At 40.1% G+C, this 23,061-nt stretch overlaps 1 protein-coding gene across 4 annotated transcripts in view; it reads right to left on the bottom strand.

The window, feature by feature from the left end:
* Window positions 1-1,691: 1,691 nt before the first annotated feature.
* Adamts12 (ADAM metallopeptidase with thrombospondin type 1 motif 12) overlaps window positions 1,692-23,061 on the bottom strand; it is a 299,094-nt gene continuing 277,724 nt past the window's right edge. For all 4 annotated transcript variants that reach the window (XM_048802926.1, XM_015496380.2, XM_048802927.1 and 1 more), the window contains 2 exons: window positions 19,427-19,577; window positions 1,692-5,498 (listed from right to left, as the gene is read on the bottom strand). In XM_048802926.1, the coding sequence (XP_048658883.1) occupies window positions 5,329-5,498; window positions 19,427-19,577 (321 nt within the window). In that variant the 3' untranslated portion in view covers window positions 1,692-5,328. The remainder of the gene's footprint in view (window positions 5,499-19,426; window positions 19,578-23,061) is intronic.

Below are 23,061 nucleotides of genomic sequence, written 5' to 3'. Positions count from 1 at the left end.
TAAGACATCTCCTTCCCCATTCCTTCCTTTCATTCTAAATTTACCTCCCTTCCATACAGGCAAAAAGACTGCATTCCCAGGGGGAATATTTGGATATCCCTTTGGGGTCTTTACGCCCCTGTCACATGCTCTTCCCAGCGCAGGAAGAGTTGTTGATATAGATGGCCATGATAACCTAAATGATTAGGATAGGGGGAGGGGTCCATCTCCCCCCCACGCCCCCCCTCCCCCATAGGCCTACAGTCTCCCTGCTGCCTGCCATGGTGGAGGTGGGGGGATAAGACATAAAGGTAGGAAACCTCTTCCATTTACACCCAAGACATACTCCCCAAGCCTGTGTCACCATTAGTAAAGCTGATATTTTTTTAAAAATATTTTTTTAGTTGCAGATGAACACAATACCTTTATTTTGTTTATTTTTATGTGGTGCTGAGGATCGAACCCAGTGCCTCACACATGTTAGGTGAGTGCTCTACCACTGAGCCCTAGCCCCAGCCCAGTAAAGTTGATATTTTGATCAACTTTATGTCTACTCTTAGTCTAATTTGAAACCTCAGTTGGAAGTGAATGATGAAACCAAACCTATAACATATTACATTTCCATTTTTCTTGCTTTTCATTTATTGCCCTAAATCTAAGGATGGGAATACCGGAGTCCCCAGCAGCCAGCCTAAGACTTGGGAGCCATGTCATTATCATGCCTCCCCTCAAGGAGGCTTTTACTGAGCCAGTAGGTCTTGAATTCTGTGCATTTCCCCCCTTCTCTTGAGCTTTTCTGACTATATCTCAAGTTCTTTTTTGAGGTTTAAATTTTTAAGTTAAGCTCAGTTACTCAACCCAGTACCCCTGCTACTTGTAGTGATAATTTTTTTTAGGACGGGGTTTTTCAGTTTCAGAACCACTGATATTCTGAGCCAGGTAACAGTCTGGATGTTGTCCTGTAGAACACACAGTGGCATCCTTGGCCTCTGTACTCACTAGAGGCCAGTAGCACTCTCTCCCCCATCTCCAGTTGTGAGAATTCAAAGCATTCCAGACTTTGTCAAATATCTTCTGAAGAACAAATTCACCCCTGATTAATGGTCATAGAATCATTTTTACGGTGCAAACAGGAGGTACTCATAACCTTCTGTGATGCCTGCTTGACTTAAAATAGATTTCCTACCACCCCATTCATATTCTCAAGCATCCTATGAATCAGCTATATGATCCAGCCAGCACCTCTCTCCCTCAATTCTATTACTTAATTCTATATGCCGAGGGGATTCCATCTCTGTACTTACAAATTCTACCTTTACTGGTGTACTGTGTTTGAAAAATGATCAGGCTCCCAAAGCAAATTTCTCTAGAGGTGAGTTATTTTCTCTTAAACATTATGTCTATACTTAGGATAGATGGGAGAATAGGTTATTCTAGGAACTGCATGTCTGAAAACTTAGATTCAGTATTATGGGGAATTGTAGGCATTGCTTCAGATTGTCATATAAAAGACTGTCAGTTGTTGCATATTCATGAGAGGAGACCTAAGTCCTACTTCATCTGGGATATGACTCATCTGGGCTGTGGTAGAAGAAATTCTGAAAGGAGCGTGGAAGGGAGAAATTGATAGCATCCTTCTCTGGGTTGCCAAGCTCCAAGGTGAGTGATGAGAGTCTTGCAGTAGGGGGAAATGAATCACATGGAAACACCAATGAGTTTGATCATTTATTGATGCCACACAAAGGCAGGCTATGATTACAGTCTGACTTTAAGTACTGAAGCACCCACCAAAGTACCCCTCAGGGAGGCCAAGACAGAGGGCTGGTGAGGCAGATTAGAGACACAGGGAGAGCAACAGGTTGGGTCATGGGTGTCAGGCAACTACTTTGAAGGAAAATGATAAGTAGAAATGTGCTTTCCCACCATGTTATTTTTAATGACATAACTTAATAATACTCAAAGTAGCAATATAAACAGCAAGAAATATGCTGGCTAGGTTATAGCACCAGGAAGTTCATGTCATGTGGTCTCTCCTGGGAAAGTGGATCACTGTGGATTGAGCACCAGATAAGCTTTCTCAGAGCTTCATCGTCAAGTCACAAAGGATAAAGCCGAGACCTATACTCTCTGGGGTAGCAATGTGTAACTTTCAGAGTTTGGAGGATTAAAATCAATTCCATGGTCTAAAATAATATAATCCCTCAGACTGTGTTACTTAATGGAGGGTATCAAAAACATCCCCTTGACTGTCAGAGAGCATCTCACTGGATGCTAGTATAGACTTGGGCTGTCTCTGGAAATGGGATGATAATGCACTCTTGTTTAAGAAAAGCTTTCAAAAACAGAGCATCCCTTCACGAGGAGGGAAATCCTTGTACCATGAAGTGATTTTCTGGCTTTAAGAAAATACTATTAAGTTTCTTAGAATATTGTTCTTTCATGGTGTACTTATATTTTGGTGTTCAAGAATTAAATTAATCCACAACTTTTTAGTGAAGAACTAACTCTATCACTATGAAAGGCAATGTAAACCAAACTGTATTTTAGAATCTAATGTATTTATGCACCACGCCCTGTAGTAGCCCTCTTGGGTTATATAATGTTTCCAGTGTCTCTTGGCATACTTCTCACCTGCTCGTCCAAGGTGGGGAGAAAGGAGGATCTGGATGAAGTAAAACAATAATTCTGCTTTGTGTTGGCCCCTGTGGGCATCAAAGAAACAGAGACACCATCCAGATTCTTGCCTTCAGAGTCTTCCAGTTGATCTAAGGCCCCTTTACTACTGCAAGCAAGGGGATCTGCCTGCAGAACGCTCATCGCTGGCCACCTGTAGCTGAGTGACTGAGAATAACTCATGGCAAGGACACATGATGCATGACAGACAACTGTTCCACAATGTAGCCTCAGTACAGGAAGTGAATGTCCAAGACTCAGGACCAGGGGCCAAATTTCTGCCCTTGAGAAACTGAAGAAAGATCTAGAAGAGAGCACCTGGCCAGACCCCCTACCCATGCACATGTCTACCATCTTGTTTACACATGGGTCATAAATGACATGGTCCTTTTTGTGTTTGGGGAAATCTGACCTCGTTTGATTTGATGAAGTCAGTAGGAATCTGGGTTTGTTCCTGAGGTTTACAAACTTGGTCATACCCAGGTCTCTGATGACATGTATCTGATGCTATGATATTACAGTATCAGATTGAGTTAAATCAATATGGCTTACTAAATTAATTCTCTTAAAAACCTATAATACACTTCAGGGACAGTTTTCGTGAATTGCCTCATTAGGAAAAATCAGATTATCCTCCACTCATATCATTAACAAGTTAAGTGTCTTCTCTCAAAACTCTTATTTCACCAGAGACAGTCATCGACCAGCAATGTTTAAAAGACAGAGAATACAAGAACATAGTATTTACCTAGAAATAAATTCCTTGGCTTTAGGTAAACACTTTTACTTTCCTCCTGGTTCTGTTCTATCCTGAATTTCATCCCAAGTATAGTGTTTTATTTTCCACAGGAGTTTATCAGAATAATATACACTAATGGCTTGAAGAAAAGTAAAAAGCAAATAGTATAAACTGAAGTTCATGGTATCTAAGCAATAGAATTGGCATTGACCAGCAACACCCATTCCACACTTATCAGAAGATGTCCTTGTGGAAGTCTCACATACTCCTATCCATTTGTACGACTGTTTATTTATATTAGTTCTGCCACCATCTAGATATTAGCACCATTTTTCAATAGCACCATTCTGCTGAATGGACAGATAACTAAAGAGAGATAGGGGACTCTGTGTCTCATGATTAAGTGTATCTGTGCATGAGTCTGAAAATATACTGCCCTTTACATGAAGGCCACCCCCTCCCCATATCAAGAATTAGTTCTGAGGTCTTCTTCTCTTGGGGCTTATACTCCTCCTTCCACCTTCTTTCTCTCCAAGTTCCTGAAATTGGTTTATGCTCTGGATTCAAGATCACAGCCTATTGTCTTGATCACCTGATGGGAGGTAGGAACATCCAGAATAAGAACTTTAACTTTCATTTCAGTTTTTTTGACTCTCCTGACTTGCCCCTACCCACAAGGTAAATATCGGTATTTTCAATTCTATCTTTTTTTGGGAATTGCTGAGGATCAAACTCAGGACCTCCTGTGTGCTAAGTCCTCTGAGCTACATCCCTAGCAGTAAAAGACCTTTAAAAATAAACTTATGGGTACACTGAGGCACAGATAATCATTACATCACTTTGAATAGTTTTCCCCCCTTTCAACTTAAGGGGGGGGAAGTTTGCACTAATTTCTTGTACTTAATATGATTTACTTGGTTTTTTGAAATACTGTCATGCAGGATTCTTTTTCCTGCCCTAGGGGAGGTGAGGGTAAGTGGCAGCCTCATGTTGGTTGTAGTGATCTTTGTACACCAAGACAATATTGGGACCTGAGCTTGTGACACAGGCAGGCATCAGGAAGAACAAATGAGGCAGGGAACCTCACTTGCTGTTCTGTGAAGGAATGGGTACATGCCAGGAGAGTGGGAGGAACAAAGGGCTCACATTTCCTGTCTTTTGCTAGAAAGACGGACATCAGTTCATTGGCTTTTCAAGATTTCGCATAGAAATTGTCCTCAAGTTGGGAATGTGTTCTGTGTAACCAGCCTAAATTCCTTAGGCTGAAGCTGATATCTGTGTCCTAGTAGTCTAGGGTCTTAGGGCTGGCACAGGACACTAAACAGTCCAGCTATGGAGTCCAACAGGGATTGAGGGGTAGATTGAGGGATGCTGTCAGCACACTCTCCTCCTGTCCTCAGGAACACTGGGCAAAGAAAGCTGTTCTCTCCTGGACGGATGCATGAAAGGAATGTTCCTAAAAGCTCCCCATGACCTTTTAAACAGCAGCTGCCCCAGGCAGGTGTGGGGAAGAGAATGTATTCTTCAAGGTGAATTTAAAAGATCATTTGTTCCCTGGGTAATTATGGCTCTTTATCCTGACACTTTTGAGGTAGACTGGGAAAAACCTGGTCTGTTTTCATCTTTAAGGGGGAAAAAAAAACATCATTTCACACACCTGCCTAATCTTTCACCTTTTGTAGGAGCTGATCCCAGGTGATGTGGGGTTCTCCTAGATATTTTACCTTCCTATCAGGGAACACCAAGGGTGAAAGTCCCAGGCTTCCTGTGAGGGACATTCTGTGGCTAGAAGAACGCAGTTGTTTTGTTTTGTTATGACCCAAAGTTGAACCTGAAATGTGTAAAGCAAAACTTCAATGACGTGGCCCCCAGGACCCAAATATGTTCTGGTCAGCAAGTTGCTGCAGTCTAGGGTGGAGGATGGCTTCCTTCTGGACTTAGAAGGGCTTTTTGAGTGACTGTTGCCTTCTTTGTCTCTGGGTCTGGACGTGTGCCTGGGGGCATGAGACGCAGCACTGAGCCCTGATGGTGGGCACAGAACATTTCTTCATGCCCTTCAGTGTCTGGCAGAAGCTGGCTGACAGCCTGTCATTGGTGCAAAGTAAATCTGTGGGCAAAGAAAAAAAAAGAGAGAGAGAGGTTGGGGCAGGGGTAGGGAGAAAAATTAGAAGATTATCCTTTGTAAGTAAATGAGCACAACTTCTATTCATGTCAAACTTTATATAACAGAGGTGAGGCAAAGAACCTCCCCCCCCCCCCCCCACAAAGACCTCTCCACAGGTGTGGCTGTATACTGGACCCGTAGTCAATGACGGGTAAGATCCAATTGCAATGGTACCAACCTAACGGGTAAGGACCATATGTACTATTGGACAACCTAAGGCAGGCACGGTCCCTAAGCCACATGCTTTTTGTTTAAACAGAGAGGGGGAGATGTTGAGAGCCACAGCCGAAGGGGTCCCAGCAAACTTCCAGCTGCCGGCTGATGATTGGCTCACAGCGGCCCCAGCAACATCTAGCTGATTGGCTCCTCTGCGGTGATGCTCATTGGGCTGTTTCCCTGCCCTTTCAGACCACGGAGCTGCTCATTGGGGGACTTTTTTGGCTCCGCCCATGTGACCCAGCCAATCGGCCTCAAGAGCAGGAGGATTGTGGGAGGTGGAGAGAAGCTTGTGTTGGAGGGAGAGGCTTGTGGAAAGCCGGTGGTGGCAGTTGAGGCTCTGAGGGTTTTTCCTGAGAGGCTGTTTTGTTTGGTGTGTCTTTCCCACCTTTCTTTCCCTTATCCTGTCTAGCTTCCACCTATGAGAGAAAACATACAACCTTTGACTTTCTTTATTTTCTTGCAAATTACTGAATAATGGCTGAATAAAACTTTGCTGTGTTTATATAACACATTTTCTTTATCTTTTCATCCATTGACAGACACTTAGGCTGGTTCCATAGTTTGATTATTGTGAATTGTACCCCTATACACATGGGTGTGCATGTATCACTCTCGCATGATGACTTTAGAGTAAATGTTGAGGAGTGGTAAAGCTGGGTCACCAGGAATGATTGCTCCATTCTTAATTTTTTTAGGTAACTCCATACTGATTTCCACAGTGGTTGTACTAATTAAGAATCCCACCAACTTTTCTCCTACATCCTCTCCAGCATTTATTATTTTTTAAAATTCTAACTTGTTATATATGACAGCAGGATGTATCACAATTCATATTACACATATAGAACACAATTTCATATCTCTGGTTGTATACAAAGTACATTCACACCATTCATGTATTCATACATGTACTTAGGGTAATGATGTCCATCTCATTCCACCATCTTTTTTATCCTCTGGTCCCCTCTGTTTCCTTCCCTCTCCTTTACTCTATCTAGAATTTGTCTAATCCTCCCTGCTGAGAGCCTAGCCAAGTAGGAATGATGCATGGCATTTTTGGTTGAAAGGTGACCCCAGCAAGCCATTGAGATGATAATGATTATGTTAAGATGCGCATTCAATTGGAGATTAGACCCCTGCTGTCTGCCTTGGCCTGCTACTTTGGAGCTCTCATGGGACTCCCCGGAGAGTTCCCATTGGTTGGGGAAGTGCGGTAGGAGGGAATTCCGGAGGAGGGATTTCCTGTGGGCATAGTGTGTCTGGGGAGAAGGCCTCGTGTGTGGCATTGGCGGGAGTTTTGGAAATAAAGTTTGTTCCTGCTTCAGTGGCTCGTGATTTGTGCCCAGCCAGACTGTGGCACCTCCCATGCTCCCCCTCCCAACCCAACTATGAATCAGCTCCTTATATCAGAGAAAACATTCTGCATTTGGTAATTTGAGATTGGCTAACTTCACTTAGCATTATGTTCTCCAACTCCATCCATTTACGTGTAAATGCCATGATTTTATTCTCTTTTTGCTGAGTAATATTCCATTGTATATATATACCATATTTTCTTTATCCATTCATCTACTAAAGGGCATCTAGGTTGGTTCCACAGTTTAGATATTGTGAATTGTGCAGCTTGGGAGCAAATTTTTACCACTTGTACATCATAGATAGAGCACTAATCTTTAGGGTATATAAAGAACTCAAAAAGCTAAACACCAAAAAAACAAAAACCAATCAATAAATGAGCCAAGCGTCAACTGAACAGACACTCTCATAGGAGGATATATAATCAATCAACAAATATATGAAAAAAATGTTCAACATCTCTAGCAATTAGAGAAATGCAAATCAAAACTACTCTAATTAAAGATTTCATCTCACTCCAGTCAGAATGGCAGCTATTAAGAATACAAACAACAATAAGTGTTGGCGAGGATGTGGGGAAAAAGGCACATTCATACACTGCTGGTGGGACTGGAAATCAGCAATGGAGATTCCTTGGAAAACTTGGAATGGAACCACCTTTTGACTCAGCTATCTCACTCCTCAGTCTATACCCAAAGGACTTAAAAACAGCATACTCCAGGGACACAGCCACATCAATGTTTATTGCAGCATTTATTATTGTTTGTATTCTTGATGACTGCCATTTTGACTTGAATGAGATGGAGTCTCAGTGTAATTTTGATTTACAGTTCCTTAATTGCTAAAGATGTTGAACATTTTTCATATATTTGTTGACTATTTGTTATTTCTTCTTTTGAGAATTGTCTGTTTAGTTTGTCCAATTATTAATTGGGTTATTTGGGGCTTTAGTGGTAAGTTTTTTATATATTCTGGATATTAATATTCTGTCAGAAAATAGATAGTAGAGATTTTCTTCCATTTTCTATGGTCTCTCTTCACATTCTTAATCATTTCTTTTGTTGTGTAGTTTTTAAATTCAATGTCATCCGACTTGTTAATTCTTGGTATTATTTCCTGAGCTTTAGAAGTCTTATTGAGGAAGCCATTGCCTGTGCCTGTATGTTGGAGTGTTGACCCTATGTTTTCTTTGAGGAGTTGCAAAGTTTTTCATCTAATTCCTAGGTCTTTGAAACATTTTGAGTTGATTTTCATGCAGGGTGAGAGAGAGGGATCTAGACTCTTTCTTCTACATACTGATAATCAATAATCCCTATTCTCAGTACCCTTTTTTGTTGTTGTTAACAAATCTGTTCTTTCTTCAGCATATGTTTGTGGCGATTTTTCCTTTTTTTAATCTCTGATTTTATTAATTTGGGCTTTCTCTGTTTTATTTTAGCAGTCTGGCTAAGGGTTTATCTATCTTGCTTATCTTTTCAAAGCACCACCTCTTTGTTTCATTGATCCTTTGAATTTTTAAAATTATTATTCTCTATTTAATTAATTTCATCTCTGATTTTGTTTAATTAATTAACTTATTTGGTACTGGGGATTGAACCCTGGGGTGCTTTACCATTGAGCTATACCCCCAGCCCTTTTTAATTTTTATTTTTGAGACAGGGTCTCACTAAGTTGCTTATGGTCTTGCTAAATTGCTGAGGTTGGCCTCAAATTTGCAATTCTCCTGCCTCAGCCTCCTGAGCTGCTGGGATTACAGGTGTGCACCAGGGTACCTGGCTCTTGGCTCTGATTTTAATTATTCCTTTTACTGGTTTTGGAATTAAATTATTAAATTAATATTAATTATTAAATTAAATTATTTTAGGGCCTTGAGAATGCATCATTGTGTTCTTTATTGTGATCTTTCTGATTTTCTAATGTAGGCACTAATAGCTATAAACTTTCCTCTTAGAACTGCCTTTATAGTATTGCAAAGGTTCTTTGATATTGCATCTGTATTCTCTTTTGATTCTAAGAATTCTAAAAATTTCTCCCCTGATTTCTTCTATCATCTGTTTATCATCCAAAGTGTCTTGTTCAATCTCCATGGGTTTATGTAGTTACTGTGGGTTTGTTTTTAGTGTTGATTTCTAATTTTATTCCAACATATTCATGTAAAATGAAAGAATTTTACAGATTTTTTTTTATTTGCTAAGAGTTGCTTTATGGCCTAAAATATAGTCTATTTTAGAAAAGATTTCATGAGTATCTGAGAAAAAAGTGAACCCAGATATTGCTGGATAAAATATTCAATAGATGCCTGTTAAGTCCATTTGATTTATAATATGCTTTAGGTCAGAAGAGGCTTTGCTGAGTTTATGTCTAGATGACCTATGTATTGTTCAGAGAAGTGTGTTGAAATGATCAATATTATTGTGATGGGGTTTATCTGAGTCTTTAAGTCAAGTAGTGTCTGTTTTATGTAATTAGATGCACCAATATTGGGGCCATAAGTATATACTATCATTATATCTTCTTGTTGGATTGCTCCCTTTACCTGTAAGAAGTGACCTTCATTGCTTTTCTGATTTATTTTGGCTTGAAATCTGCTGTGTTGGATATGAGAGTAGCTACTTCTGCTTGTTTGGGGGCTTCATTTGAATGATATATCAATTTCCATCCTTTCAATTTCTGTCTGTGGCTGTGGTTGTCTTTGCCTATAAGATGAGCTTCTTGCAAACAGCATATAGTTGCATCTTATTTTTTAATCCATTCTGCTAGCCTGTCTTTTAATTGGAGAGTTGACCAATTACATTTAGTGCTATCACAGAGATAGTTATTAATTACTGTCATTTTGATTTATTTCTGCTGTTTAATTTGGTTCTATTTCTCATTTGCTTAGCTATTCTTCAAATGTGATTTGCCCATTTGTGAGTTCTGGAGTTGTTTTTGATTTCTCTGTGTGAATTTGTAAGTATTTTCCATATTGCTGGCTTAGCAGTTATAAATTCTTCCTTACTAAATTTCTCATTCATATCTTATATGACTTCCTTTACAAATTCAGTTTTTTTTTTGTGTGTGTGTTCTTTTGGAATTCATTGATCATTTTTATAATAATTCTTTTGAAGTCTTTCTCTGATATTTTATTGACTTCAATATCTTTGGGGTCAGTTGTTGGTGACCCTTAGGAAGTGTCATGTTACCTTGTTTTTCTGGTAGCTGTGGTTTAGCTCTCATCAGGCCTGTGGGACTTTGTTGGATGGTATCTGCCCTGGAGAAATCAGACTAACACACCCATAGGATTGGACAGATTCTGATCTCTGCCGTCTGGATCTCACAGGCTTCCCAAGAATTCTTACTAGTAGTTCAGGGAGTCAACCCTCCACAGGTTTTACACACGGCCCATGCACATGGCCTTCCCAGGCTCAGTCATCAAGTGTAATCATGCCCACCTGCTCAGTATCCCAACCCTCTCCAGCTGGTCACCTCCTAAACCACAAGACTTAAAGGGAAAGTGAGTTGCACTCACCCTCACATGTCTGACTCGAATTCCCTTGGGTACAATCTTCTCTGTGCCTGCTTCACTCACAGCTAGATCCATTCTAGGCTATAAAGAGTACTCACAGTGTATTCTTGCTGGGATAGTATGGCAGTATCTGCTATGATCTCAGGGGCCCTCACAGCAGCAAGCTGTGGTGGCCTCCTCAAGATGGCTCCCCTGCTCAGCTTTCCACTTGCCAGTAGAGAGAGTACTTTTCAAATATCAGCTCATGCAGCCTCTGGTTCAGCTAAGTTCAGGCTGATGTTCTGTTATACAGGGTTTTCTGTGCCAAATTTGTTTGTTGTTCTCTCTGTTCTAACCCTCCCCTTTGCCACGAACCCATGCTGCTGCTGCTGCCACTAACTACTGGATTGGCGAGAGAGAGAGAGAGAGAGAGAGAGAGAGAGAGAGAGAGAGAGAATTTTTTAATATTTATTTTTTAGTTTTCAGTGGACACAACATCTTTATTTTATTTTTATGTTGTGCTGAGGATCGAACCCAGTGCCCCGTGCCCCGTGCATGCCAGGCAAGCGCCCTACCCCTTGAACCACATCCCCAGCCCTCCAATGTACTCCTTCTTATCCTTTGTTCAGTGTACCAGAATTTCTGTATTTCTAAGAGTCTCTGACTGTCCAGTGTTGGATTTCAGTGAATTTCCTTTTTCACCCACCTCTCTGAGAAGCAGTTATTTCTGCTGCTTGAAACCTGAGCCACAGAGCAACAAAAATGCAGACTTCCTCTAATCTGCCATCTTGAATCTCCTCCTTGTACCTTTATTGTGTGTCAGTCACTTAGTGTTTGTGTTAAACTGACGAATCTGTCATAATTCATCATTCTTGTATAGTAATATTATGTATTTCCTCCATACAATGGTTACCTGCTGGGTGAAGAATAGTTCCCTACTACTTGACTGTGGGTTCAGCTCTATGACTGACTTTGGACAATGGGATGTTAGCATCCATGATCTCTGTAGGGCCTTGGAATGAGCAGGAGGATGGGCTTATCCTAAGGAGCTTCAACCATCATCATAAGGAATCTAGCTTGTGGGGCCACCAGAACAAAGGAGATGAGACACACATGGAACAGACCTAGACCCAATCTCTTTTATCAATTTGCTCAGGCTGCCCTCACACTTGTGATCCTCTTGCCTCACCCTCCCGAGCATCTGGGATAAGTATGTGCCACCATACACAGCCTCGACTTTAGTTTTGAACCCTGGAGTAAAGGAGCATCTTGTTCTGTGGTGTTGCTATGGCAATAGTTGAATGCAGCATTTTACATTCATCCCTTCATGGAATCCTCACAGCAGTTTTAGCAGATAAATCTTCTTTCCACTTAAAAAAATAAGAAAAATAAGGTCTAGAGTAGCTAAGAACTTGTACAGTGTTATCCAGCTGATATGTTGTTGTGGCCAGATCGGAACATAGCTGTTTTGACTCTACAGTTCATGTTTTTATCAATCATGCTATTCACAGTGGCAAGTCATCAACCAGTCAGCCAACTATCCCTGCTTCCTGAGCATGGCTCAGTAGAGTGAAGCATACAGACATATAAATTGTGGATTTTCCCCTCCTGAACTGTGTAATGTGGATGAAGGCATGAGGCATGCACAAGTACTTCCAATAGTTACTATGCATTAGTCACTCAAGTTTCCTGTTCTTGTTCTTCTTTAACTAGCTCTGGGCCAGTATATCCCTTCATTTTCTTGGCCTTGCTTTCTTCATACAAGAATCAAGGAGTTTGAGTGTGTTGCTCAGGGACTGCTCAGGCACACGTTCTTCAAGTGGTATTCCCAATGCACTGGCCCACATTCTACTGGTCTAGAAGGAATTCCATAATGCCCAAGTCACAGCTTTTTCCTTATAGAAAGCGAAATTGCTTCAAACACCACTTAAGTGTCTCTTGAAACTCTGGTTGAATTTCTTTTTTCTTTGCAGAGAAAAAGATTTTAACAACCCTGAAGGAAAGAATTTCCAAAAAAGCACAGGCCACTGTCCTTTGTATACCCAAGGGTCAGTAAAGTAGATATTGAAGTGATCTCTTCAGGACTCCAAACCTGTGATTTTTGCCTCTATATTTTTTCACCTTTAGATCAAGAGAATAAATATGCTTTTGACCACCTTAGAACTCACCATTGACTGTGCCCTGTTTTTTTTGTGTGTGAAGAAATTACTTCATCTGTTAGCAGCCACAATCCCATTTTGCATGCAAGTTTTAAGTGTACTTAGAAATAGGTAGCATATAGTAATTCTAGAACGCCAAACCTCAAACCTCAGTCTTTGTTGTTGATTCTTTTCTTCTTCAGTCCTCTTATTTAAGCCTATTATATTTTTTTAAAAGTAAGCATCTCCTAAAATTCCAAAGAAAATTTTCTTACATGCTCTGAAGTTTCAGAGAAAGTATAGTTTTGTTTGTTTGTTTTTTGGTACCAGGGATTGAACTCAGGGGGACACATCCCCAGCCCTATTTTGTATTTTATTTAGAAACAGGGTCTAACTGAGTTACTTGGCTCCTCACTTTTGCTGAGGTTGACTTTGAACTCGAAATTCTCCTGCCTCAGCCTCCAGAGCTGCTGGGATTGTAGGTGTGTGCCACTACGTCCAGCTAGGGTACAGTTTTGACCAGGCATTCCTACTGTGAAATATTCCTTTGAGCTCTTCATCTCCCATGTTCCCACCAGAGCAGTGGTCATTCATGGGGCATGGACCATGTATCACCTGGGGTGCTGTTCAGAACAAGAACAGGCTTCCTCCCTAGGCGTCTGTCTTTAAAAGAGGGCCCAGCATGGGAACTCATTTAGACAAGACTTAATTACACCAGTTTTCCTTACGATGGTAAAACAATGGAGTCTTGTTGTGTTCATTAGCTAACTGGATCCCAGCCCTGAAGTAGACACAATGCTTGTAATTAGGGGCAACATGGAGAAGAGATCCCAATTTTTCTCTGCCCCAATTTCTTAGCCAGCCTCTCCTAAAGCCCTTGTGGATAGTGGATAGAGAAGGAAGCTGTGGCGTAACTGTTTGCCTCACACTGTTCCTGACTTGATTACATGAAGACTCTGGGGTTGCTGCAAAGAAGAGGGAAGACACAGAAAGTGTGAAGGCTTAGCCAGTATCCCAACTCTCCACCAAGATAATTTGAGCTATGCTGGCTCACATGGTTACCTTGTCTCAGTCTCCCAACCTGGCTACCATTTGCCTAAGCATGGCACCACACTCTGTCTGGGACCGTTCTATAAGTGGTACGTAAGCTTTTTCTGTTGAAGGCTAAGTATGCAGTTTTTTGAGGAGGTGTCTGCTATCATAAGAAGGAGAAGCTCTCAGAGTCTTTAACCCTGTTGTGTGTTGAACTGTGTCCTCTGAAGTTTAAGTGTCCTCCAAAGTTGAAGTCCTGGCCATTGGTACCTGTCAGTGTAAACTAATTTGGAGGTAAAACCTTGGTGGATGTAATGATGTAAATGAAGATGAGGTCATTCTGGAGTAGGCTGGACCCTTCATGAGTGGTGTTTTCCTTGTTAGAAGAAAATAAGAGAAAGAGAAAGACACATAGAGGAGAAACTCATATTAAGTCACAAACCAGAGAAGAAAGATGACCTTGTGATAGTGGAGGAATAGATTGAATTGGCCCTGAGCCAAGAAAGTCAAGGATGCTGGAATTTACCAGAAGCTAGAAGAGAAAATCCATGCCTGATAACAGCTTGATTTTGGACTTCTAGACACCACCACTGTGATAGAATGTATTTGTTATTTTAAGCAACTCAGTATATGGTAATTTGATGTGGTAACCCTAGGAAAATAAATAAATTAATACATCTTCTCACTCATGACAATAACAACCATAGCAACACAGGTACCATTTAACAAGCATTTATCACGGACTAGACAATGTGCTATAGACTATACCATATATAAACTATACCATTGGATCCTTAGAGAAATTTACTTATAGGTATATCTGTTCTCCTTTTAAAAACGAGTGTTCCAGAGATGTTTAGCAACTGGCCCAACATCACAAAGCTGGTGTGCAGATAGGTGGTGCTGCTGAAATATGAATGTTGTCTCAGTGGCTCTAAAGCTTTGCCTCCAGGAGAATGACTCTTTTGTACTGGAGATAGGGAGGATGGACAGGTCCTCCCTGCCCAGAGCAGCTTCATTTGCTTGACACAGGAGGCCCCCTTATCAGATTACATCAATGCCTAAATGACTGAAAGAGTCTTGACCAAGCCTGGTGATGTTGCCTGATCTTGGGAGCCAGGAGATCACGAGCCTGACTTCTAAAGATCCTCAGAGCCCCAGAAATATGCTGGGCCTTTGCACCCTGCTATTTGAGAGTGGGAACCAGAAGGAAGAGCGGAGGACAGTGGTGGCCTGTGTTGGTAGTTTGTGTTCCAGGCCTTTGTTTAACGGCTCATTTAGACAAGACTTAATTACACCAGTTTTCCTTATGATGGTAAAACAATGGAGGCTTGTTGTGTTCATCAGCTAACTGGATCCCAGCCCTGAAGTAGACACAATGCTTGTAATTAGGGGCAACATGGAGAAGAGATCCCAATTTTCCTCTGCTTGTTCAATAGAAAACATACTTGGAAATTTAAAGGAACAGTGATTTGCCTGTTTCCCTGCTATCAGCTCTAAGTTGAAAGGATTATATGTTGCCTATGAAAGAAAGTTGAAAAGCAGTTTGAATACTGTTGACAAATACAGTTTTCATAACACTTAGTGCTCTTTGTGGCCTGGACCCGTGTCCTGCAGGTAGTGTCCTCAGGTTAGCACTTTCAAAAACTTTTATCTTATGGTCAGTCATGTTTGTTGAATAAATTATGGATAAGGAAAGTACAGTCTATTGAGAAGAGGTAACTTGGCCAAGGGAGGAAACTAAGGATCCAACGGTATCCTATTAATCTGGAAGAATAGCCTTCAGTTGAAGATTGATAGACTTGAATATTCATTTGCGTCAACACTGGATCTAAGTACTGTTTCTATTTTTTCCTCATCTTTTCTGCTAAATTTCTATCAATTCAAAAGTAAGAACAAATCAAATAACAACAAAACCTAAGAATGATATGCATGAGTTTTCTTTGTTTCTTCTTTTTACCCAGATACTTGAAAAGGGTTTTCAAATTTCTTCTATGGAAATGGTGGCTCTGATTTAGATCTTAAATTATTAAAAATTCAGATGGTAATTAAAAGAAGTGAGATGACCTGTAGAAAACCAAGCCTTATATATATTCATTCCTGATCTTACATGGTAGATATAAGGGTGTGTTTATTGTGATAGCTGGCTCACAAGAATATTGGCATTGAGTGATTTATTTTCAAAGCATTTTAGAGAGTATGGGGTCAGGGTGGGTGGTTGGCTTCTCACAGAGTTTCTGGCAACTGGTCTTTCATGTTGCTTCTGTATGAGTAAGCATGGTTCTGCTTTCAAGAGAAGCTAATAATTAACTTTTGTTGCCCTGATAATTGTCAGTGAGTGGAATTCATTGTTATTTACATCAATTGCCAGGCAACTGTTAGCCACCATTTATTCAGTATGAAATTTCAAGACCAAAAAAATAACCATCTGTATATTTACTTCAGTTTTGGTTATTGAAGATTGTATTTTCCAGCAATAAGACAGTTAAAGACAAATTACATATCATTAAAAACAACAACCCTAACACCAGGCATGATCAAACAAGAGTAGATGGCTGCTGCAATAATATAGAAAACAGAACATGGAAGGAATTCCATAGCCTCAACATTTTAAAACATGGTATCATGGGAGGTGATAAAATGAGGAGGGTCTCAAATCTGCCCTTTTGTCTGCAAGAGAGTACTTCTCAGATTTCAATGGGCACCTGAATCTCAAGGGGACTTTGTTTAAATGTAGATTCTGATTCAGTTCTAGGGTGAGGTCTGAGATTCAGCATTTCTAGAAAATTCCTAGGAGATGTGATGTTAATTCAGCTCGTCTAGGAACCACACTTTGAGAAGGAACAGTTTGAAAGCTTAAACATTAATACTACTTCTGAAAATGAGCCCTTGGTGGTTTTTTTATTTTTTTAATTTTTTTTGGAATTTCCCACAAGGACAATTAAAAACACCCTCAAATTCAAAAGGTAGTAAGAAAGAAACTCCACATGATAATCATTTCTAAAGCATTTTTCTGCCTCAGTGTATTTTGGTCAAGATTTCCAACCAAGATTTCTCTCCTGGCCTTCACACCTATGGAGCAAACCATTCACAGGACATTCCTACCTAAATGATTCTCAGGCCTCAACAAACAGGTCCTAGCCAGAACTCATGATCTTACCCCACTCTCCAACCCATACCTGGGTTTTCTCTCTCACTGAAATCTTCAAGCTGCCAAAGTCAGAAATATGGTCATTAATCTTCCTTTTCTTTCCCTGGCACAAAGTCCTGCCAAGTTTTTCTTTTAAGTCACTCTTAATCTTACTTACTTCTCTTTATCTGCATCTCTCTTGCCCCGGTTCATGCCATGTGCATTGTTTGCATAGGTGTCACCTGTGGTATCACCCTGCTACAGTGTTGTCTTCTTCCTGGTATTCTTGAACTTTTTGCCTGAACTTTCTACTTATCCTGTAGTTACTCTGGTGTCCATTGCTGCTGCTCTCCCAATTTAAGTCTGATGTCCTCTCCAAATACTCTCATGCACCCCTTCCCTCCTGTGCCATAGTGCCTGCCAATGGTTTATAACTTTGTTTCTTGTTTGACATTGCATCTGGCATGGAGTATTATATGTTGAATAAATGCATGATTTGGAAATAAACAAATCAATGAAAAATATTTTCAGAATTAACTCTAAGGGCAGTCTCTGTTGGATGCCTTTGTATTTGGAAGGAGGAAAAGCACACATTTCACAGCTTCTCATCTTTAAGGATCTTTGGGGTAAAGATTACCACTTCTTCAGGAACAACATGACCTTAGTTGGAGTGTCACAGTCACATCTTTAATTAGGTGCAGAATAAATGCATCCTGATGCTATAAACCCCAACTGCTGGACTACATCTACATGAGGCATTCTTCATTTTTTAACTTATATAGGTAACTATCAACAACATCTTTTCTCCCTGCCTGAGAATGTTCTCTCCAGGTTCTTAATTTAGTTTAGAAATCTTGCAACTCATTGGAGTCGCAGGTATCAATGAAATGGACACGTAAGTTCATGGTTGATCCCTCTCATTTATGGAAAGGAAAGTATAGTCTATTGAGAAGAGGTAACTTGGCCAAGGGAGGAAACTGAGTGGTTTTATGATGAAGCATTTGTCTTTTTAAGCACACTTCATATATATTATTTAAAATATTTGCAACAACTCTGTAATGCTCTTCAAAAGAATACTGAGACTTAGAGAGTGAAACAATCTGACAAGGTCACAAAGAAAAGGGGATGCAAACCTATTGTCCTTTTCCAAAGCTGGATTCTTGTCACTTCTGAGGAAGTATGACATGTGAAGAGTGAATCTAAGATCCAGCTTGGTATTCTGGTCCTGATATCACCACACCAATGTATCAAAACATTCTACTTAATGTCTCCAGGCTCCCATAAAGTAACTAAGGTGATCATATAATATATCACAAATTGGATTTTTTTTTGCGGTTCTGGGGATTGAATAGGTCCTTGCATGTGTTAGGTAAGTGCTCTACCATTGAGCTAATTGCAATACTTTTTATTTTTTATTTTTCTGAGTACCAGGGATTGATACCAAGGGCACTCAACCCTTGAGCTACAGTCCTAGCCATTTTTATACTTTATTTTGAGACAGGGTCCTGCTAAGTTGCTGAGGCTAGCTTTGAACTTGCGATCATTCTTCCTCAGTGTTCCAAGAGCTGCTGGGATTACAGGTGTACACAACTGTTCCAGCTCTAATTGGGATACTTTTGAAAATGCAAACTGAATGTAGCAGATGATGCCATTTTTTCCCTGCTCAGCAATCTCTCTTTGGATTTCTTTTGTCCATTTTCATGTGCCACTCCTTACCCATACCCAACTTCCAGCTTCATTCTCTTTAGTCTCTAATGCCAGATAGCCTGGCTCTTTTGGAGAACTGCTGGAAGCCTACAGGAGCTCCTATGTCTCTCCAGCAGCAAGTATTAAATGCCTGCAAATTCACTTCCCTTGGAGTATCCCTTGGTCAATAGTGGACAAGTACACAAGTGTGAAAATCCAGCTCAATGGTTCAGGGTTAAGATACTTTTTAGGTATAAGAAGTATCAGTATTACACTCTGGAGCTCCTTTGCAGACCAGGCTAAAGCTGGGACTTCAGGTGCATGGAAGGACATCTTGGCTATGCCTCCTCCCTCTGCTGTCCTGCTTTTCCCACTCCCATGATGGTCTTCCCTGGGGGCACTTCCTTAATAAATCCCTTGCATACATCCATCTATTCACCCCAGAGTCATCTTCTGGGGAACCTGATCTAAGCCAGTGGAACTAGATTTATAGAGAAGACCATTCTGTACTTGACTGGGTTCCTGAGAAAGGCTGGAACACTTCTCAGACATTTTTGAAAAAAGAGAAGTAATTCCCATTTGTATGGGATGACATCAGTATAAACATGATCTAAGATAAGAAAGTGGATGAGATAATCCCTCAAGGAATTAGAGTCAAACCTCACCAAACCAGACATCTTGCTCCCAGAGTTGCTGGCTAACCTCTTCAGCACTAAAATTGTATGTTCAGCAAAGGAGACATAAAACTATACACAGTGGAATCATGCAGAGTAACTTATGCAAAGTTCTCTCCCACCACCCCACCCCAACAAACCCATTCACTCACCAGCACAGGCTTGTTGGTTGCATTTTTGAAATTCTGGGGGTCTGGGTTCATGATCACATAGGCATCCATCTTGGCCTTCAGCTGTATTGTTTTCTGATGGGACACAAAGGACAGTTCTCTTCTTAAAGCCACCTCCACAGGAAGCTGTGCACTGAAAGAGAGGGACACACAGAGAGTTGGACCAGGACCAACCAAGGGAACACTAGCAGAGCACCTCTCACCCCACCACAGTCAAGTATTGGAACATCTCAATCACTACACATTTTTTGAAGGAGCTATAGAATAAAGACACTAATAATTTAGAGATGTGATGTAGGGAAGTATCCTATGTTATAGGCTGTTGGGTAGAATTTGGTTTAGTTTACTGCTGATTCTCTGAAGAACATGTACTTCTTTCCCACATTTGAGAATGGTCCATTACTCCTACCACATGACTACCCATGATAATACCATGGACCCCTGCCTACCCAGCCACACATGATTGGCCAATTGGTCACTGTCTTGAGAATCTGGAATTGAGATTTGGCAAAGGATTCCAACTGAGAGTGAACTATGCAAACGTTAGTGTAGTTTGTACCCACATTCCTTGCCAAGTAAGAGAGGTAGAGAAAAATATATGACAAAAAATGTGAGTGGCACTAAGTATATGCTTAGAGACATGTTGGAATGAAAGATGGCATGCTTATAGGGTTGGCATGCTTATAGAGTTTATGCCCTTAGTTCTATTGAAAACTCACAACCCAAACACTCATATTGACTTCATGAATGTATGGAGTGAAACACATGGAGAAAGGTGGAATTGCAAACAAAATAGAAGAAAATTTTGTTATCTGGGTCCTGGGGCTTTTCACTTTCCCTGAGAGTAGAGATATGTGGGATATGTGGGAAAGGAAGACCATGGTGGAATGGAGGGAAAAAAGTTTCAAATGGAGGTAGGAACAGGATTGTATATAGAGATTGGGAAGGAAGCTGGGGGCCAAGGGGTCTTTGAGATGGGTCCGGATAGACCACATGTGGTCTCAAGCCACTCTCACACATAAGGTTCTGCTGCAATGTCATGATTGGCCATCTGCAGCAGGAGGGAGATTCTCTAACTTGTGGAAGCAATTTCTATTAGGTGATTCCTGGGGATGTAAGAAAATGTTTCTGAATTTATCGAATGTGCACTTTTCTAAACTCTTTTTCTGCTATGTAACATATTTTTTTTGTGGTATAAAACATACAATTTACTATTTTTAACCATTTTTAAGTATGCAGTTCAGTAGTCTTAAGGATGTTCACGTTGTGCTCTCACATTTTTCACCATCCATATCTAGAAGCTTTTCATCTTACCAAACCAAAACTCTGTACCATACACCAAGGACCCACCATTCTCATCTCCACCCCCAGCTCCTGGAAACCACCATTCTATTTTTTTTATCTCTTTAAATTTGACAATTACAGGTACTTTATAAAAGGGGAATCATGTGGTATTTTTCCATTTGTGATTGACTAATTTCAAGTATCATAATGTCTTTGAGTTTTGTCCTTGTTGTGACATGTGTCAGAATTTCCTTTTTAAGATAGAATAATGTTACATTCTACACCTGCACCACTAAATTCAAAAAAATTCATTTGGCATTTGAAATATTATAGAAGACCCAACTCACTAGATGAGAGAATTCTCATGCTGGGACACAACTGATCAACTCAGAATAATGCTACCAAAACCTCATTTCTCATAAAGACCTCCCAAAGGATAAAAGGAGAAAGGTGGCATTTGAAAAAACACCCACTGTTTTATTTATTTTTGTTCTCTATATAGCTTAGAGCATGGTGATCTGCATGGAACTTCACGTTTGCATTATAAAGTCAGTTTTCTGTGATTAAATCTGAAGGCAGTTTTATTCAGTGAATTCATCTCAATTTCTCCATGGATGTGGGCAAGAAGCAAAGAATAAGAAAGAAGTAACTACTCAACTGATCCTGAATCAATGGAAGTCTGCAACAGAGGACAGAAAGAACAATGATGGAAAGTAATCAAGCCAGAATATGATGAAGAGTCCTGCACTAGGATTCAGGAGATTGGGGAATTCATTCCATCTCTTTCTTCCTCCATAAAATACGTCCATTACATCAAGACCAAATGACTTCTTTTCCTGTCCTCTGCTTCCAAGAAAGAGACAAAACTGGACTAGTCCTGAGTGCTGAAGCCATGCGGCTCCACTTTGACAGAGCAAATTAGGCTAAAAGAGCTAATTATTAGCCAAGCACAAAAATAAACAGAGGCAATCACTGTGCATTTATTAGCCCACTAAAATAGCTTGTGATTAAGATGCATGTTTTTTTTTTTTTTTTTGTATTTAGTTGGGAGACTAAGCAGGAAGCATGTTTGCTGATATGGGTTTTGTTGATTGTGGTAATATTGTTTGGGGTTTTAAAAGGAAAGTATACATTTCTTAGTGTTACAATCTGCTCTTCTGGATTCAGTAAAACCAGGAATCCTTGTGCAGAACTGAGCACCCCAAATAAAGATGGGGCTAACCTCAATCCTCTCATATCAAAGGCTACTGATTATACTGTACTCTACATTGGCCTCATTCAATCCAAGATGCTCTGTCCAAAAGACCATGAAGGTTCTCTTCAGATTAAACTGGCTTGTTTGGAAAAGCTGATCCTCAAAGTTCAACAAATACTTGCTCTGTGAGAAGCTGTAAAAGATATATGAAGACTGAATTCTGTTATTGCTGCCACTCAATCAACACAGATCAAATGGAAAAATATGAAGAAGAAAAGCCATTTGATGTTTTATAATGAATGCAAACATGTTTATTAAATGCCTTCCTTGAACTAATTAATATATGGCAGGCCATATTTTATTGCACATGGGAGGTCTTCTTGAGTTCAATCCTTGTAACATTCATGTAAAACAAGATTTGTTTTTTGGTTCTACTTATAGAGAAACAGACCTTACTCGTCTGCACAAACTTGTTTCCTTTTAATGGTAGTAGCTGTAAATCTTTTGTGGAGACTCATGCCTTCATATTTGGAAAAAAATTCTTGTATTAATTCTTTGATAATGTTCTAACTACTTTTTCATTCTCCTTTTCTGAAATCCTATTGATGTTATATCTGCTGTCCTAATAATCTCAAGTTCTCATCTTTTATCTTAATTTCCTTTTGTTTTTCTTTTCATTTGCTTGAGAGATCACCTCAGAGTATTTTCCTAATCTTTCCAATTATTATTTTTACTTTTGCTCATAACTAAATTTTGAAACTTATGACTTATGGCTTGACTATGCTCTCCCTCACCACCTTGCTGGTAGAAGTGAATATTAAGTAGATGACTATTTATTAAGTGCCCTTAGTCATGCTAACAAAGGGGCAATGGCTAAGTAAGTTACATTAACTTGGTGGAATATTACTGGGAATAATGGTTGACATTAGATCTGGTTCAATCTACTTGGGGGAAAATTGACCTTGAAGTATGATTTCCTTGGAAACTACAGAGTTAAGGTAAACACAGAAAATTGTGACTGCCATATGGCTAATAGGATATTCTGGATGTGTAGAGTTGCCCTAGATTGGGAGCCTGGGAGTTGGCATGTGATCTAGGGTATGTGTGATCAAAATGGTCTAAAATACTGACAAGAAAC

Source organism: Marmota marmota, unplaced genomic scaffold (genome assembly GCF_001458135.2).
Source record: "Marmota marmota marmota unplaced genomic scaffold, marMar, whole genome shotgun sequence".
Lineage (NCBI taxonomy): Eukaryota > Metazoa > Chordata > Mammalia > Rodentia > Sciuridae > Marmota > Marmota marmota.
This window is presented reverse-complemented; position numbering and strand designations above follow the sequence as displayed.